This window comes from Ostrinia nubilalis, chromosome 14, assembly GCF_963855985.1.
Source record: "Ostrinia nubilalis chromosome 14, ilOstNubi1.1, whole genome shotgun sequence".
Classification (NCBI taxonomy): Eukaryota; Metazoa; Arthropoda; class Insecta; order Lepidoptera; family Crambidae; genus Ostrinia; species Ostrinia nubilalis.
In genome coordinates, this window is record NC_087101.1 from 6,803,934 (window position 1) to 6,822,213 (window position 18,280).

At 37.3% G+C, this 18,280-nt stretch overlaps 1 protein-coding gene across 1 annotated transcript in view; it reads left to right on the forward strand.

Moving 5' to 3' along the window:
* Window positions 1-18,280, forward strand: part of LOC135078308 (uncharacterized) — a 32,615-nt gene that overhangs the window by 7,484 nt on the left and 6,851 nt on the right. The window contains exons 2-7 of the mRNA XM_063972907.1: window positions 5,854-5,890; window positions 6,175-6,345; window positions 6,883-6,930; window positions 15,019-15,160; window positions 16,270-16,353; window positions 17,347-17,480. Of these exons, the coding sequence (XP_063828977.1) occupies window positions 5,854-5,890; window positions 6,175-6,345; window positions 6,883-6,930; window positions 15,019-15,160; window positions 16,270-16,353; window positions 17,347-17,480 (616 nt within the window). The remainder of the gene's footprint in view (window positions 1-5,853; window positions 5,891-6,174; window positions 6,346-6,882; window positions 6,931-15,018; window positions 15,161-16,269; window positions 16,354-17,346; window positions 17,481-18,280) is intronic.

The following is an 18,280-nucleotide window of genomic DNA, read 5'->3' on the forward strand; positions in this document are numbered from 1 at the left end:
GCAGATTAAGCCTCGTGTCTGTTATGGGGCCGGATTCATCGCGTTTGCTTTAATTCCATATGCTACGTTACTACGCACTTGTATTTATAAGAATCGAGAAACCAACGACAGTCGATAAAGTTGCCTTTAAGGAAGAAAATACGGTAAAATGGTGATTGGAATTGACAAAAAACTTAAGTCGAATAATATGAAGAACTATTTAACATACAGAAAAGAGAACCATATACTTAGGATTTACCTACCTAATATTCGTAAACGGGGTTCAAAGAGAACATGATTGAACTCCCAACTTTGCAGTTAAGTACGTAGTACCTATAAACAGCACTCGTAGTTTAGTGACTACGTACGAATGAGTAACTGTTCGCACAAAAGACATAAACGCTTCAGTACGCTACGTGTTAAAATGTAGTAATTACAGTCATGAAACGACACAAAATTATAATTTACAGTACGTAGTTTTACGTTACTAAACATTTTTAATATTGTTTCAAGCCCATTAAGATTCATTTTGCGACAAAGGGTAATCCTAGCTAACTCTCATTTCTACCAACATACATCAAAACAAAATCGATTAGAGGTTCAAATCTTAAAACATAGCAGATAGACAGAATTAATTTATTATATTAATAGAATATAGCATGGATTCCTTATAGTTTACTTGTATTTAATTTTATAAAAGCGAAACTCTCGACCAATTACTCCAATCAGAACTAACAAATGAATCGAGTACCTAATCTAGCAATAGATGAGTGAGAGCGTGAAAATCGATGGTATTCCACAGTTGTCATTTAAAAACTAACAGTTGCCTACTTTTAAGGCACAATTACTTCCACGGCGGGCCCGTTCTGTGTGATTTGATAATATGCATTTGTCAATAGAAAGTTGGCATGCGAAAACCGAACTTGTGCCGAATATAACAAATTGACCACTAAATTGCTTTAGAACTCTCGCTCTTCAGCTTATTCATGTTCTGTTGTCGCAAAAAGTAAACAGATTTATCGAATGATTCGATTTATTGACAGTCTTAACGGCAAGAATACGCGATTTCAATAGGAAATTGCAAGTTACGGCATGTCCCAATGGATGCACGAGTAACGGTGCAGTTATATCGATCACGAATCGATTATCCAGTTAACGACCACTCGATATCGATTAATTGCCCTCTCAATCACGAAGCCGAGTTATTGTTGGATGCGAATGCTGCGTTGAGACTTATGCCACTGGAGGACATTAAGCGCTCCTGCACATGACGCCGCCACCGCGCCGCCGCCGCGCCGCTGCAGCGCTGGCGAAATTATGCTTTGATGGCGCGGTGGCGGTACTCGGCGCGTATGAACAGTGTAAAGGCGCGGGGGCGGCGCGGCGGCGGCGCGGCGGCGGCGTCGTGTGCAGGAGCGCTAAGTCCTGCATTACAAAACGACGTTTACAAGTTGATTCAATCCCGAGCTAGGTAGATGATAAATTGATAAAACTCAAAAGAACCCATAGATCACGGTTTAACGAAAAGGGTAAAAGTAAATACACAACACTTTTTGAATCTCCCGTAAAAGTGGTTTCAATGAACATGGGGGTTACTCTATAATCGAATCAGAATCTGTATTGTGATTAATCTGAATATAAAAAATAACTTATTATTACATAGTCCACGCGTAACCCATATTATCATGGGAAAATTATATCGAAACGGTTATTTTTCGTATGTTAGGTACTCGTAGTAAACTTAAAGTATGCTAGATAATAAATTAATTAGTTTATGGTATTTTATAGCAACTGTAGTTAAGCAACGCACCGCCGCGTCGTTATCGCGATATTTTGTCACAGCATGTGTGGTCTGCTACGAAGAATTTGTTTCTCCATTCGTAGTCACGCCATAAATGCTGTTGCATACACTTTCTTGCTTAATTAATAACAACTACTTTAATAAATATGTTAATTGTAATCCTTACCTAAATAATTATTCTTTTTGTTCTTCTAATCGATTAATCACATTTATAATATGCAGGTGTAATTAACTTTTCGTAGTTATCGACATTGTTAATTGAAAAAAGATAATGTAGAGCTAATTAACAAGTATACAATAAAAGCTAGTAGAGGTCTTTAGAAAATATTTTAATACCCTACTTACGAGTATATGTTACCTACTGTAATAGGTAGGAGTTTTTAACTTTTATCCTTAAAGAACCACGTTCATAATCTCGGTAGAGTAGTTTAAGACAGTAGAGAATCTTTTATAGTGATATTTTATTTTTCGTTTCTAACTACAAAAGTAGCGGTTGACTGGCGACCTCGTCGGTTCACTGACTTGGTGTTTTGAATTATTTGATGACGTGGAAATTGGATTCCGGAAATTATAAGAATCGACGCTGTGAGACGCGATACCAATTTTAACTACCTACTTTAGGCAGAATTTTACCAATTTTAGTTAAAAACTTGCTGCCATAAGTACCGATGATTCTCATGCACCGATTACTCTTTGATAGTTGATAATATAATCAGCTAGTTGCCTAGACTATCTTTTAAACTGTTCTTTTCTATAAATAGACAAAGTAATGGCGCATAGTAATGCTTTATTTGCAGAAACGAATTATTTGTTGTCCAAATCTAAATAGCCAGTTAGAAATAACGCTAAAAGAGAAATCCGACCGGTCGTTTCAAATTGATCTCTTAATGGCACGAGTAAAATAAATTACTATTCTCCATAGAAATTGCTTAAGTAATTTCAAAGAAATAATATGGTTGGTAGGTAAATGTATGGCCGTTCGGGCTATGAGTTCTGTGAACCTATTCAATAACATTATTAAATGAGACGATTGTAAAAATTACATCATACTGACCACCGATTGCGTGAACCAACAATTTTATGGCCGAAGACCGCAGAATGATATAGATATCGATCCCAGAGCAATCCCTTGGCCTGTCATTACCCCGCCGTGTCTTTTGACCTGCCCGCAGCTAGAATAGAACAGCCTGCCATCTTATTTTCATGCACGCCGTACTTACTGAAAAATAAACAAAGGAGTATTTTTATATGATAAGATTTTAAGATGTAGGTGTATTTCACATTAAATTTCAGTCTATCGTTTAATATGAAAATTAATTTATGAGTATACAGCAAACACGTACAATCACAATAATAATATCTGTTTGTTTTTGTAAAAAAAAGCTTTAATACATTTATATTTCGTTTGGATTTTATCAATGCTAATCAATGTTAAACTATTTCTATAGAATATATTTTTATTGAAACAACTTCAAAAAGAAGAATAAAATTAATTAAAATTAAAAAAAGCTTCTAAGAGAATGAAGTTTTTTACCTTCTTATGCGATTTAGCTTGCAATGGCCTGTTTGTTCTTGCTACCCTGCATGTCTCACCACGGTTGCCGACAGAAGCCGCATTAGGCTAGAACAATAATGTGCAATTCGATCGTCACGACGCCCGTAGCTTCAGTTGACTCCAGTCGTCCAGGGTCATCATTAGAATGTATCACGAACCATATTCGATTTGTGTGGAGACTATTATTTGTCAAAAGCGGTGTTTTGATTGTTCTTAAAGTAACTATAAGGTTGGGAGTGGAATCTTTGTGCTGGTTGCAGACCAAGAGCAAAGCTAAGTTAGTTAGTTCCCGTCGAAAAAATGTTTTCCTTAGCTCGCATATTTGACGCAGTTTCCATGGTGTTAGTAAAATCAAAAATCAAAATCAAAATCAAAAATATTTATTCAGTTTAGACCACAAGTGGCACTTATGAACGTCAATAGAAAATAATAAAAAAAGAAAAGGTAGCCCTTATGGGGCACTTTACATGTCTCCTTATCTTTTGGGCCCTACCAGCGCTTCGAGACAAACATATGGCAAGTGCTGAGAAGAAACGCCGGAACAAACTCAGTCACCACTTATTGCCAGGAATTATCTAACGGTAAGAATAGTCAAATTTAAGTACATCAAATATGTGCAGACTGAACTGACCACGCATCCTTGTCATCAATATAGTCTCGAACCTTGTAGTACCCTTTGGACATAAGGGTATTTTTTATATGTATCTTAAATTTGTTTATTGGCAATTCGACAAGGTTGTGTGGTATTTTGTTAAATATGGTAATACATTTCCCCAAGAATGAATTACCTATCTTATGCAACCTAAATGATGGAACAGCAAGTTTATTCTTATGTCTCGTGTTAAATGAGTGGACGTCACTTTTTTTAGTAAATAAATGTATATGTTTACGGACATACATAATGTTATCAAATATGTATTGCGAAGCCACAGTCAATATATTGATTTCTTTAAAAACTTCTCTAAGCGAGTCACGTGGTTTAAGACCGTATATTGCCCGAACAGCTCTTTTCTGTAAAATGAAAATTGATTCTATGTCTGCTGCTGAGCCCCACAGTAAAAGACCATAAGACATAATACTATAAAAATAACTAAAATATACAAGCCTTGCTGTTTCAACATCAGTCAAGTTTCTGATCTTTCTCACCGCAAAGGCAGCTGAACTAAGTCTTCCCGCCAAGGCAGCAATATGGGGGCCCCATTGTAATTTACAGTCTAGGGTAATACCTAGAAAGACAGTAGAGTTTATCAGTTCAATGCGTTCATTATTTACTGTAATATTAGTATTAACTTGTTTGACATTAGGCATAGTGAATTTTAAACATTTAGTTTTTTTTGCGTTTAATAGCAAATTATTAGTTGTAAACCAGTCTAATACTTTGGAAAGAGCATTATTCACGTCGTCAAATATTTCCTGACGCATGTCAGTTTTAAAAATTAAAGAAGTGTCATCAGCAAATAATACTATCTCACAAAGGTCCTTTGAATAAAAAGGTAGATCATTTATATAAATCAGAAAGAGCAATGGTCCCAGTATTGAGCCTTGGGGCACTCCCATTTTTAGGGGGGCGCCCGAAGAGTTAGTTCCGTGAATATTTACTTTTTGTAATCTGTCTGAGAGGTAAGAGTGCAATAGGCTTAAGGCCTTGCCTGATACGCCATAATGTTCTAGCTTAAATAACAGAGTTTGATGATCAACACAGTCAAACGCCTTCGATAAGTCACAAAATACACCAATAGCATCTTTTTTCTCCTGCCAAGCATCGAAAATGTGTTTGATAAGAGCAACCCCTGCATCGGTCGTACTTTTCCCTTTTGTGAACCCATATTGTTTTTCATGAAACAGTTTATTTAAGTTAAAATGAGACAGTAGTTGATTGAAAATATTTTTTTCAAATATTTTACTGAGCGCAGGTAGTATCGATATAGGTCTAAAGTTGGATGGGTCACTTTTGTCTCCTGCTTTAAATAATGGTATGATTTTACTATGTTTCATCAGGGTAGGGAACTGACCTTCGTTAATACATAGTATAGTTAGCAGTTTGCACACAACTATGGAAAACTCCGTCAGAAATTTCGCTAAGCTAAACTAACATAGATTAATAGTTTTTGGTCTGCAATCCGCATTATGGTCGATTAGATTTTCAAATCTAGTAGGTGAAGAACTTAAAATGCGTGGTATGGTAAGGGCTAAGCTAAAACCAATGAAACAGTGAAATAAGAGAGAGAGTGAAAGATAGTGCAGTAGCGATGCGATAAGATATGACAGCGATCTATCTTAGAAAGAAAATTAACCAGGAAACATCTAATGAGTAATTCTGAGCAGAAAATGACTTATTAGCTCATCCTAGAGTGGGTGCGTTCTTAGGAAAACTATTTAAAAGCGTAGTTAGGCACAGATTACTAACTAAGATAACTTAATGGTTTGGTGGAGCTGTGTAAAAGGTTTATGTACTGTAGGTTAGGTTTATTTAATGTATAATAAGTACGATTATTAACAACCAAAATTTTGTTTTCAGGTTACTCGCCACGGCTTTATTGCTACTATTAACAAAAGTAAGTACATAAATAATTATATCAGTTAGACTGTTTTATAGTTTTATTTGTATTAACATGGGTATTAGATAGCTTCGGTAGCTAAAGCTATACTTGAGCTTTTGCATTCTTCCAAGGGTTGAAAAATGTTTTGAACCCTACCAGAGAAATACTCGTACATCTCTACTGTTTGTAATAACTAACTAACTTAGGTAAAATATTCTATAATGCAAATAAATAATTTTTTAAAACTTATACATAGACTAGGTAAAAGCGATTGCTAACAAAATTTTATTTACTTTCAGGATGTGCAGTCAGTGGAAAAGCATATAATTGAGACGTCAGCGGAGTCGGCTGACTTGTCCACGGAGGTGTCAGTGGTTTCCGTGGCCAGCTCCTCCTCATCATCAGCTGAGTTACGCGAAGGGTCAGGAGAAGACCCTCCAGATCCTATACCGTCGATAGGGATAGTCAAGGTGAGGATTTTTAAAAGAAATAAACGTTTCTTACTTGACTGCATCGGAAAGTAGGCTAATGTGTGCTTGATGTGTTTTTTTAACTATGGGAAAATTCTATGGAAAGCCTACCTGTGACCAGCAGTGGACAAAGACCTTGCTTATGCCTAATGGTAAATAATAACAATGGTTTTAATTAATTTTCACTGAAAGGATTGAAGTAATAAGGCCTTGGTTTTTATCAGGAAAAACAACTAAAATATACCTATTTATTTAATTTAATATAAGAATATTCTCTAGTGCATCATTCAGTCATCTTCAGACATGAAGCAAATGTAGATTTAGGTACCTAATACAATGTAGAATAACGACCGAGCTTAAGCCTATCTTCTAAAAGTTACACGGCTTGTAAACATTAGGTTATGGTTTTCATAGGCAATGCGTTATGAACGCCAATGACCATGCTTCGGTTGTCAATTTATTGTAACTTTCCACAACAGTTATAAGTCAAATATGGAAACGTGAAATTGTAAATAAAACAAATGTACTTTTTTCCAGAATGAAACTAGAGAGGCGTTGAAAACCGACGGAACTGAACAAGATCCGGTAAGTTTGATGATGTTATTTTTCTTTTTGGCTACCTAAGAAATACAGACGTGGGAATGAGGTGTGCGAATATGTCCGTTTTATTAATTTAGCCGATATATAATAAGAGAAAAAAAAAGGTTATTTGAATGACATTGTAAATTAGTTAACAGCTTATGTAAAGTATTATGTAAAGTTCTTAAAATTAAATAATTAACATTACATACAACTTCATTCTCAATCGTGTGTCACTTACCTAACTGTGTAAGATGCTAATGTACGCGTATAATTATGGGATTAGAACAATATGTGTAACATCCCATACGCATTGTAATGGGCGAGGTTTCACTTTCATAACAAACGCGGCCTTGAGTAGAGAGGCCTGCTGGACTTACGCGAGGGATCTGTTCCACTGCAAGCGAAAATATCAGGCAGAAGTTATGTAAATATACACCTTTAACTGAAACGGATATAAACACAATTAACTTTTTTTAAATAAACTTTTTAGGCCACCAATAACACAATAATGGTTACAATAGCTGGTTGAAGGAAGATAGAGAGGGTCCACCCACATATTGTCATTTCTTAAACTGCCCTACGCCTGTTTTAGTATGTTTCTGAAAAAAAAACCTGACTCATTTTGAATTTGGTTTTTAATTGGCTGTTTGCTTTAATAATAGCGTTCATTATAACGACCACTTTCATGTTTGCTCTTGTAATAATTAAAGAGAATAATTTAATTTCTTGTAAAGCTTCTTAGAGGAACACATTCTTAATATCATCACGAACAATGAACTACCTATATCTAGTAACCGCCTGTCGACCGATATACTCTGCCATTGCAGTTAATGACTGTACGAGTAAATACAGGCTTTTACCGAATGGAAATGTCTTTAGCTTAATGAAGAGTGCGATGTTTATCGACATTAATGACAAATGACAAGGGTTTTTCAAAAGCTTTCTCGTTATTACTAAAAGAAAATGAGTTGGTTGTTTGTTCTCTACTTCTAAGCTGTAGTTTGCCCTTATTATGGCAGGTTGCAATTTGCCCTTATTTTTTGAGTAGGCAATGAATCTATCTATACGATGCACGCGATATGCACTGATGATAAATGACAATATTGACAAGCTTCTATTTAAAGTTGCCCTACTTTTCGAAATGTATGTGTAAAAGTCCATGTTATTGCGGTCAACTGAGACTATTAAAATGCCAATAATTACTTTAACCTTCACTGGAGCAATAAAGGGCCGTGGTTTCCATGCTTTAGAAAAAGTCATGAGAAAACTTTATAGTCAGTGGGTCATCAATGAAAAAGTAGAGTTGTGGTGATGACACTAATCGAATTATTGAAATTCTATGGCGTTTTTGAAAACGTGAATACTAAAGTAGGAAATTCAGCTCAAGTTTGTGGTCGGAACAAAACAACTGAATTGGACTTACCTACCTTAAGCAAGCCTAGATTTCGGAGACAATATTGATGTGACCCACAAACGTGCTCTACTGAGTTCGTGGTTTTATGGTACATTTGATGTGAGGCGCCACTCTCACTGTTCTTCCGAAATGTGTTTCCAATCTGTGGTTTATAAAATGCTATTCGAGGGCGGGCGGTAAAAGCCGACGACTTTTGTTGGTGCAGGCGTCATCTTACCGCACAATTACTCGCAATTACCAGGGAAATGGGTGAAAGGTTCCACTAATAGCTACCAATTTACACCCATTTGCTCACGTTGATGGAGCGATTGATAAAATTCCTCAAGTGACTGACACTTTTAACTAAAACACGATCGGACGCAGTGCTTTCTTTTATTCCCATTGTATTGGTTTTTCGGTCAGTCGATTAATGTTAACATATTTGTTTGTGCTTTTCAAATCCAGTTGCAACGAGCGAAAATTATTTAGGTCTTTGAATTAGATTTAAATTAAATATACAATGGAATTTGAAGCCAATTATTCGATAAATACGTTTCATTTCCCTTTTTTACGTTTGCAGTGCTTTTATGTTTACGGACGTCAATACACATTAGATACACAATGCACTTTTCTCAATTCCAAATGGCGTTGATGAAATGAGCAATTGTTCCGACCCAGTTTATAAATTTAAATAAAGTTCTGTCGAGTTTATATCTGATTGCTATTCTATTTCGGAAATTCTATGCTGCGATAGGTAAATTGAAACATAATCTATATTAATACTAATATTATAAAGGGGGCGTCCATAAATTACGTGAGACAATTTTGGCCATTTTTCAACCCCCCCGCCCCCCTTGGTGAGATTTGGTGAGATTTTGCCTGACCCCCTCCCCCACCCCCCTAATCTCACGTGATATTTAGTAAAATGCCTATTTTGCAATGTCTATGCTTCGAGTCTATTAGATTTATATGAAAAAATCAGTAACCCAGTGTCGTGCCACGCGCAGTGCGGGGTTCCGTAGCTTCCCGTCGTTTAGTAAGACAAGCAATTGCTTCAACCTAGGACCAGTTTTTTGATTCATAGTTAAAATAACTAATTGTTAAATTTTGCTACTAATGGTTAAATATTAATAAAATGTAAACTAATACCTAGTTAAAAAATGTACTAAAAGTCAAGTTAAGAGTAGGCGCACACCGTTGATTTTTCGTCGGCCGATAGTTTAGTCGGGCAGTTGATCAGTATGGGCATGTATGGGAGTGCGCACACTACGCCGATTCGATTTGGTAACTTTAACTACGAATACATAATATTTTCATACGTATGTAATGCCATTTTTAGGGTTCCGTAGTCCTGACAAGGAACCCCAATATTTTCGATATGTATGTCACGCCGACAAAACGGTAAAGTAAAATTTTGAAAAAAAAAATTCTAGGGTAGGGCTCCCCTGCATGTAAAGTGGGGATGAATTTTTCAAGGAAAACTATAACGGTTAAGATACATTACTTAGTTTAAGAGTAATAGTCATTTGACTCATGTATTATACAATTTCTTAACCAGTAAAAATTCCTTAGAAGAAAATATGAAAAGTGACTTTAGATGAAGTAATTGCTTGCTTCTAAATATATTGTGGTAACGACAGACAACTACGGAACCCTACACTACAAACATTTATTCTGCATCTTTAGTGTTCACAAATGCAGATGGAGGCATTTTTCGTTTAATTTGATTAGGCGGTTTAGAATAAATTGTCATTATCAACATAAAAAAGAAATATTGTTTTACTTCAATAACCCAGTTTTCTGGCAATTTTACTCTATTTCTTGCGGGAAAAATTACGTGATATTTTCCGAGACCCCCCCTCTCCCCCATGTGAGATTTAGTGAGGTTTTCGTTGACCCCCTCCCCCCCCCTAAAAGTCTCACGTAATTTATGGACGCCCCCAAAGCTGAAGAGTTTGTTTGTTTACTTACTTGAACGCGCTAAGCTCAAGAACTACTGGTCCGATTTGAAACATTCTTTCAGTGTTATCATCACGCCGATTGACTAATAGGAGCAGAGCAGTACAAATATTATTCAAAGTATTTTCACAGCTAGTTAAGTACATATAAATGCTCTAGCTGGAGTCTAGCTAGTCTATACTCACCTTTATTTTGATGAAACTACAATATTATGACGATCTGTGACAAACTGAATTTCACGCGGGTGAAGCCGCGGGCAAAAGCTAGTTCTAACATAAAAGTCTGAGGTTCTCCGCGTGAACACCCTCGGTCTGGGCCACACAGACCACTTTACAATAGACACCACTTTAAATTATCTTTTTAAAAATACATAGCATGACCCAAATTCTTTAACTCAAGTGTTTATTTATACATAATTTATTAACTTTTAATATCGATGCATACGTATTCCCTATTCCTATCAGCATTCGTTCACAGTCAAAAGTAAGCTAAAGGTTGCAAGAGCTTGTGGATCTTGCAAAGCTAGGACATGAGTAGGTAGGTACGCCTAAATGGCCTTTTTGTCCGTGAATGCACGTGAATAGAAGTAATAAAAATTTCAAGGAGGCCTTTTGTCGCGGACTTTTCATGGCCTACTGCAATTAGTATAAAAGCGGAAAAATAAAAAACTGAAACAATCTTCGATTGAAAGTAAAAAGTGCAGCTTTCACAGCGTTGAACTTTTAAAAGGGTTCTACTACTACTGCTAAAGTATCTTGTTTTGTCGCTAATGCGGCATCTAAAGCCTGAGTATTCTACTATCCTAGTAAGCAACTCGTAGCACGTGTGTCAGTTGCCCAACGCCGATACAGTCGCGGCTGTCGGCTCAATGGCTTTCGCAACGGCGCTGAATGAGCCGCATTCGCAGCACAAAGGGATGCGTAGATTGTCTTTCGCTAATTTCATTAACGAAGTTCATAGCAAGGTACATGTAGGAATACTTTAAAATTCTGAGACGGGTAATTTTATATGTATAAAATTGTAATTTCACCGCTTACTTATATTAAAACTGGGGGGTCGATAATGATATAGTTATAGGTCACTGCAATAAAGTATCTATGAGAATACAATCAAGGCCGTGTTTTGTCCCACGAAACAATGCCTATCAAATCATCACCGTTAATCAAACTAACAAGGTTAATTAATTGAGGTTCATCGCGTTACGAGGTGTTCCTAATGTGGCCTGTAGTTGCATTTCGTGCTTCAGCGAGTCGCTTCCTTTTTGCCGTATCTCAAATCGGAAGGGCTTGGTGATCATTACGGAATCAAGGTCGTGAGAAAGGCAGTAGTGTCTGCAAGCTATTCCTAGCCGGTGCATGTGTCAGATTGTAATCTATGACCTGTCGCCGGCGACGTGTGATGAGATAACTGTTTGACTCACATTGCATCTAAACCATGAACTTGGATTGCAACTGTGCGACACACATAGCTCTCCCTTCCCATAACCAGCAATTTAGTTAAGTGTAAAATTCGAGCCAAGAAAAAAGACGATCTCGAAGGGTCAGTAATAGATACATTACTACAAGTTAACAACTCAATCTTGGTAAACAATAATTTCAAACGCTTAGCGGGACCGTACGGTCAGTTAGCGCTAACAATCGAATTAACTTTTTAGGTGAACTACTTTTCTGTCTACTTTTCGTCTGCTGACTTAAAGACAAAGGGACTCTAAATACCGCTTGCAGAACCAATTGGAGATGTTTCGTACCTAGTTAATAAAGTCATTTCAAATAGAGGACAAAAACAAATTGTGATTGACGTTGATTAGAGAAGTGGACTAGCGTTAAAGTCCGTAAACAGACACAAATGACATAATCTAAGGAAACGGATTTGTGACAGCGGAAATTAAGTTTTTAAACAAAGGAACGCAAACAAGCCAATTTACGCTTGTTATCTTTGCCGAGTGCAATTTTTTGGTTAATCGTCTTTGAAGCACTTAAGTTAATTGAATCACGTTTATTCTCAGTATAGCCTTAACGTTTAGACCTAACGTCAGATAATTCTTAATTGATTTGCTAAGTTTCTGACGACATTAATTAAAAAAATAATGATGCTCGTACTTAGGGGAGACTGGGTACGGTTGAAACAAAGGACGGTTGAAACAGAGCAAATATCTCGTAAACGGTTCCTCGGAGAGTGAGGGGTCCTAGGGGAAAACAAAGCGGACAACAGGTCCGAACACGAATTTAGTGCATAAAACTTCCATAGGCGTTGACGTTGTGTGCAAAACGCCATATTGTTTTTTACTACCCAAAAGTAAGTATTTTTCTTCAGACATTAACGCTTATACTACCTGTTCTTTTTATGTGAATGTATCGAGTGTGCGTTTGCGATTATAATGAAGCTTGTAGAATAAGGGACAGTAACTATTTTTAATGTGTTATCATTAGTGTCGAAACTATAAAGTATATTTTACCAAAAGTGGGGTTGGGGACGGTTGAAACATTTTTTGTGGGTACGGTTGAAACAGAAAATTTATTAATGTTTATTTTTTGTAGATACCGAGAGTTTGGGTAAGGAAGATTTCCAGAGAGGAAATTGACTTAGTAAAGCATAAGAGAAGGTAAAAGCTGGAGATTCACTGCGAAAAGCGGCGGAAAAGTCAAAAGTATGGTTTGAAAAAAAAAAGTATTTCGTTAACTTTATTCAGAATGTTAATATTATTTTATTATTAATGTTTATTAGATTTGGAAATAAAATATCATTTAGTTAATCATATTTCTGTTATTTTTTTAATGTTTACTACTTATCAAAGGCTAATTAATGTTTTAGAAATATTAAATACTTAGACTGATTAATGTCGTCATGTGGTACTATAATTTTAATATTCGTAGTATTAATGATAAGTTAAAAACGTTTTATTAGTACTTATTGTATTATTTGTATGTATTTCAACAGATCCCAATCGCTGTTTCAACCGCCCCTGGCATGGGGACGGTTGAAACAAAATTGCTTTTTTTTTAAATTTCGTATATTTCTAAAAATAGTAACCCGAGAACTATAATGATATAGCCATATCGTCGCTAAAACTTCAAATTTCAATTTCACGTATCGTAATCGTCACTTGGTTATTAAACAACAAAATTATAGACAATAAAAGCAAAATTGTTTCAACCGTACCCAGTCTCCCCTACTAAGTATTCATTGATTTTGTTAATACGCAACTTGGATTTTTCAAAAAAGAGTTCGGGACTCTCACTCTCACTGGAGTGTTTTAGAGCTCTATAATTTCCTCCTCAAGTGTGTAAGCGATTTGTTTTATTTTCATCAAGCACGTTACTTACTGCTTCGTAACAAATAGTCACATTAGTTGTTTTGTGATCGGAACCAATTTCGGCGGAGTGTGGTGTCGGAGCTGGTACTCCACTGGCCCAATTTTATAATGCGTGCAGCGCCGGCCGCGCTGAGCCGCCGGCGTGCGAACCGCCCTGACACACTTCCAGCCATTTACAACTTTTTTTGTGCAAAACTTTCAAGGGGTCGTGACTGTGAAATGGTGCATTATCAAGCCAGTAATTCGATAGTTTGTTTTGAATGTTTTGTCGAGTGGATAATGGATGCAATCTAGAAATAATGTTGACAATGAGGGGAGTTCAATTATGCTGGTAACGGTTGGAGTTTGGAGCGGTTTTGGGTCAATGTTGAGTGCTAATTTGTTTGCGGTAATTAGCGTTGTGAGCGTGGATGCCTCGGCAGTCAAAAGTCGCGAGCAGGAAGGCGGTGGTTAGCTTATTTATCTCAGGGCTATCGCAGTTGCACCATGTCCGCGCTGCCTACCCGTGTTTGATGCGATCTTACACGTTCTTCAACAAAACGGTAGAGGTCTCGGATAACGCTTGTGCGTAGGGAATATGATTATGATCGTACATATTTACGATATACATATACGAAGGTTGTGCATGTTTACTAAGTATGTACTCGTAGGTACATGCATATTAAACTATTATTAAATCAGTTAATAATAGAAAAATAAATTTTTTTGCTTCGAAAAAACATAAGTTGTTGCGGTATAATTATAAACCTAATAAGTAGGTATCTGATATAAAATCAGAAATAAAAAAGATGTTAGATTAAAATGTTGATTATCTCTTTTCTTGTAGGTGATCGAACAACAAGACCTATATTTATTAATATACGTGTAGTTCTGTGAAACGTGTCGTGAGAAAAAAGTAATTATTAATTAACCGTCGCTGATTAGATACTATGTGGGATATAAAGTGGGCCTGGCCGCCTCTGAGATTAGCTCGCATATTTTCACTCGATTGGAAAACAATTATTGTGAGGGCACTGCGCACAAGATCCGTTAGGAATTAGTTTCCTTTTTAGGGCAAAGCCTGAACACACCGTAGAGTGCAGACTATTGTTTTAATTACAATTAGATTGTCGGTATACAGATTCCCTTAAGCTCTACTAATGCTGTAGTGTCTATGCAGTTTCGTTTAGAAGATTCCTGAAAAGTTAAGAGGACTTTACATTATAAAGTCTGACTGGGTTGCACCATCTTACTTTAACTTTGACAAACGTCAAAAATTTGTAAACTGCATACAAAAAACACCGGTTTACGTTATAGTTACGGTCAAAGTTAGTTGGTGCAACTCAGCTAAATTCTGTCTAGCATTGACACTGTCCATTCACACAATATAAACGCGTTGTTTAAGATACAATCCTCTGCCACCGACTTACCCCACTGTCATCTTCAGGTGGTGTTCCTCTCTGAGAAGAACAGCTACATACCCGTGAGCATCAAGCCGCGCTCCCCCGCCGTGGACAGCGCGTGGAGAGAGCCTCCTGCCTGGGAGAGAGAGTACCGCCGCCACAGGACCAACGGCAGCAGAGTCCAATGTAAGTCTTATAAGGAACCACACAGTCACTTGCTTCTGATCACCAATGGAGCGTGTTCTTCGCGAAAGAACAGCTTCACCCCTGTGAGTATCAAGCCGCGCTCCCCCGCCGTGGACAGCGCCTGGGAGCGTGAGTACCGCCGCCACAGGACCAACGGCAGCAGAGTCCAATGTAAGTCTTATAAGGAACCACGCAGACTAACACTTGCTTCTTACCAACTGGCCATGTTCCTCTCAGAAGGACAGCTACATCCCTGTGAGCATCAAGCCACACTTCACTGCCGTGACGCTGCCATAGGACCAACGGCAGTAGAGTGCAATGTGAGTCTTAAGAAACCCCACAGATCTAACACTTGTTTCTGATTACTAATTTGGCTTTTATAAGATCAAGTCCAGTAGTTGACCTAATAGAGGCCATGAGATGAGTGATGACTGATAAATATCTAATCTACTTACCTAATGTAAAACGAAAACTACATGCAGACCCTGTATAACATTGAAAAGCAATGGCAAGCTACTTCAATGTTTGGCATGAAACTACGAAAAGGAGAACAAAACTGTAATATTTTGTTCATAGGTAATTACCATTTCTAAGGTGACGATTAGGCACGATCAATTTTCAACGGTTTATTTAGTTAATGAGCTGAGAGTATCTAATTTCCCGAGCTATTGTTTCGCATCCGGTGACGTTTTGTAAGGGCCTAACAATCTTAAATGCAAAATCTTTAATAGGCAATATTATCAGATCCCAAACAATAATAAGCATACGCTTGATAGTTGTGCAAGACAAATTGAGATGCTATCGACATGCGCAGGCGACTGCTTGCGATCTTGCGAAAGGCTTTGTTTGTATGGCTTATGGCGTTAATAGAGAACCATTCATGTGTTCTGCAGGATATGCCGATTGCAGCGGCAAGATTATCCCGATAAAGCGGACCTTGAATTATGAGTAGAACTACTTACTCTTCATAGAAAGTTAATAAGGAGTACTTGTTTTTATAATGGAAGTTTATTTACTTGGGCAGAGTATCGAATAACCAATGTAAAGATTCGCTATCGTATTTAGATCCAATGGAATGTACTTATGAATAATGGATAATGTCTTTTCAGATATTGAAGCTGAGTGCCAGGATGACTTTATGAAGATCAGAGTCGGATTCAATGGCTCTTTTGCTGGATTAGTGTATTCTGCAGGTACGTCCCTATTACTCGTAAATAAACAGTTAAAAATGATTATTGCAACTCAACATAAGATGTCACAGTGTTAAGCTTTAACAGAATTTAATTGCGTCGTCATCGGTACCTCAAATCAGTAGGAACATTTAATCAAAGGTAACAATTGTTACAAATCACGAAGCGACTACTGTGCTACGTAGATAAAACAATTAGCCACGGCGGTTAGCTGGTAGGGTGTCATTACATTGTTGCACTCGTATCTAGGCGCGTACAGTAACAATACGCACCTGTAGGCGCCACGATGTACTCTCCGATACCGCGCACAAAAGGCGTCGGGAACAAAACTGATGCAATCTCAAGTAACTGACACTTCATATCTTGGAACTTAAAAGGGTGATTAACGCGATCGGAACACCTAACGTCTCGTTTCATCACACTCATTAATCTCGGGAACAGTTTTAAGTTATGGCGCGAAGTGCAATCTTTGGAACGGCATCTGCACTTGGTTTTTATAGAAGTTGTTGAGGCATTCTTCCGGATTCACATCAGATTTAGAATTTGATAATACCCACAAGCTCTTATTGAAAGAAATTAACATGTACTTTGTAAGAGTGTTAGACATGATGATGCCACTTTATACCATTATGATAATATCTTCTTGCAGTTAGATTGATTTACGAGTATAATATGCTAGCTAACTACACACATTAACAAACTTATACAAGTTGTTTTATATTTTTTGCGAATTGATGCTTTGTATCTTCCTACAAAATGTTAAAAAATACACAACAATTTGAAATAGACTAGCTAGACGAATAGACAAGACGTAAAGACTTTAAGCTAGTGGTAGACCTTACTGTAAACTGCAAAATAGGTTGATATTCTTTGGTTGAGTTTTTGATGGGGTCAAGTTGTAGATCAGGGCTAGACAAAAGTCGCAGCGTGGGGCAAAAGGAGGCTCTCCTATGGAAGACATTAACGCATTAACCTTTATTTATTAATTCTCAAAAGGATACTCATATGATCCGGACTGCATGTACATCAATGGAACTGGCCGCGACTACTACGAGTTCTACATCCAGCTCAACCGTTGCGGGACCCTGGGCCGGAACAGCCAGCACGACGACAATAGGAAACATCCTACGGCAAGTATTTTTTATTATTGTCAACCTTTATACGAGTATGATTATTGGGTATGGTCTAAAAACATAACGGTGCAAGATACTATCTACGATGGATCGCGTCAAATAATGGGTTTTTGTCATGCAAAATAATAATATTTTCAGGAAGCCGGAGGAAAATGGAAAAATAATAAACCCACAGGAAAATATTTCAGTATATCGCAGAGTATCTGCAGTTGTCACAGAAAAGATCTAATTTCAGCAAAATGGGCTTGCGATTTGTTTATCGATCGAGATTAAATGCATATCCAGTAGGCCTAAGATGCGTGCCGCGATAAGCGATTATCACGCCATTTTATCGATTTTGCCCATACATTTAGGCGTCGATACCTAAAAGTTATCACGGCGCGCATCTTAGGCCTACTGTAAAATGTTGAAAATGAAACATAATTGTGATATAGACTGTTTTCCTTATTGTAAACACACATAAATCATCAGCCGTGCCGTGGCCCGTGGACGGGTTAACGACCCTGAACGAAATAGTGGCAGGTGGAGTCAATTCGATAAGGCGTATCAGCGCATTCACTACTTGGGGTCAATCACTGCCTTGTTTGGGGTAAAGGGCAACTCTTGTAAGCAATGGAGCAGGTGGATCATTGCAACGTGGCTTAATATAGGCACTTCATGCTCATTTACTGGTAGATTTGTTTCTCAAAATGTTCGTAATTGTTTTTTGACTATTATCAGGCCTGTTCATCTCCGCGAGTTTACATCGAAAACAAAACACGCACGATGCCCACCTACAGGATACTATTCGACAAGGC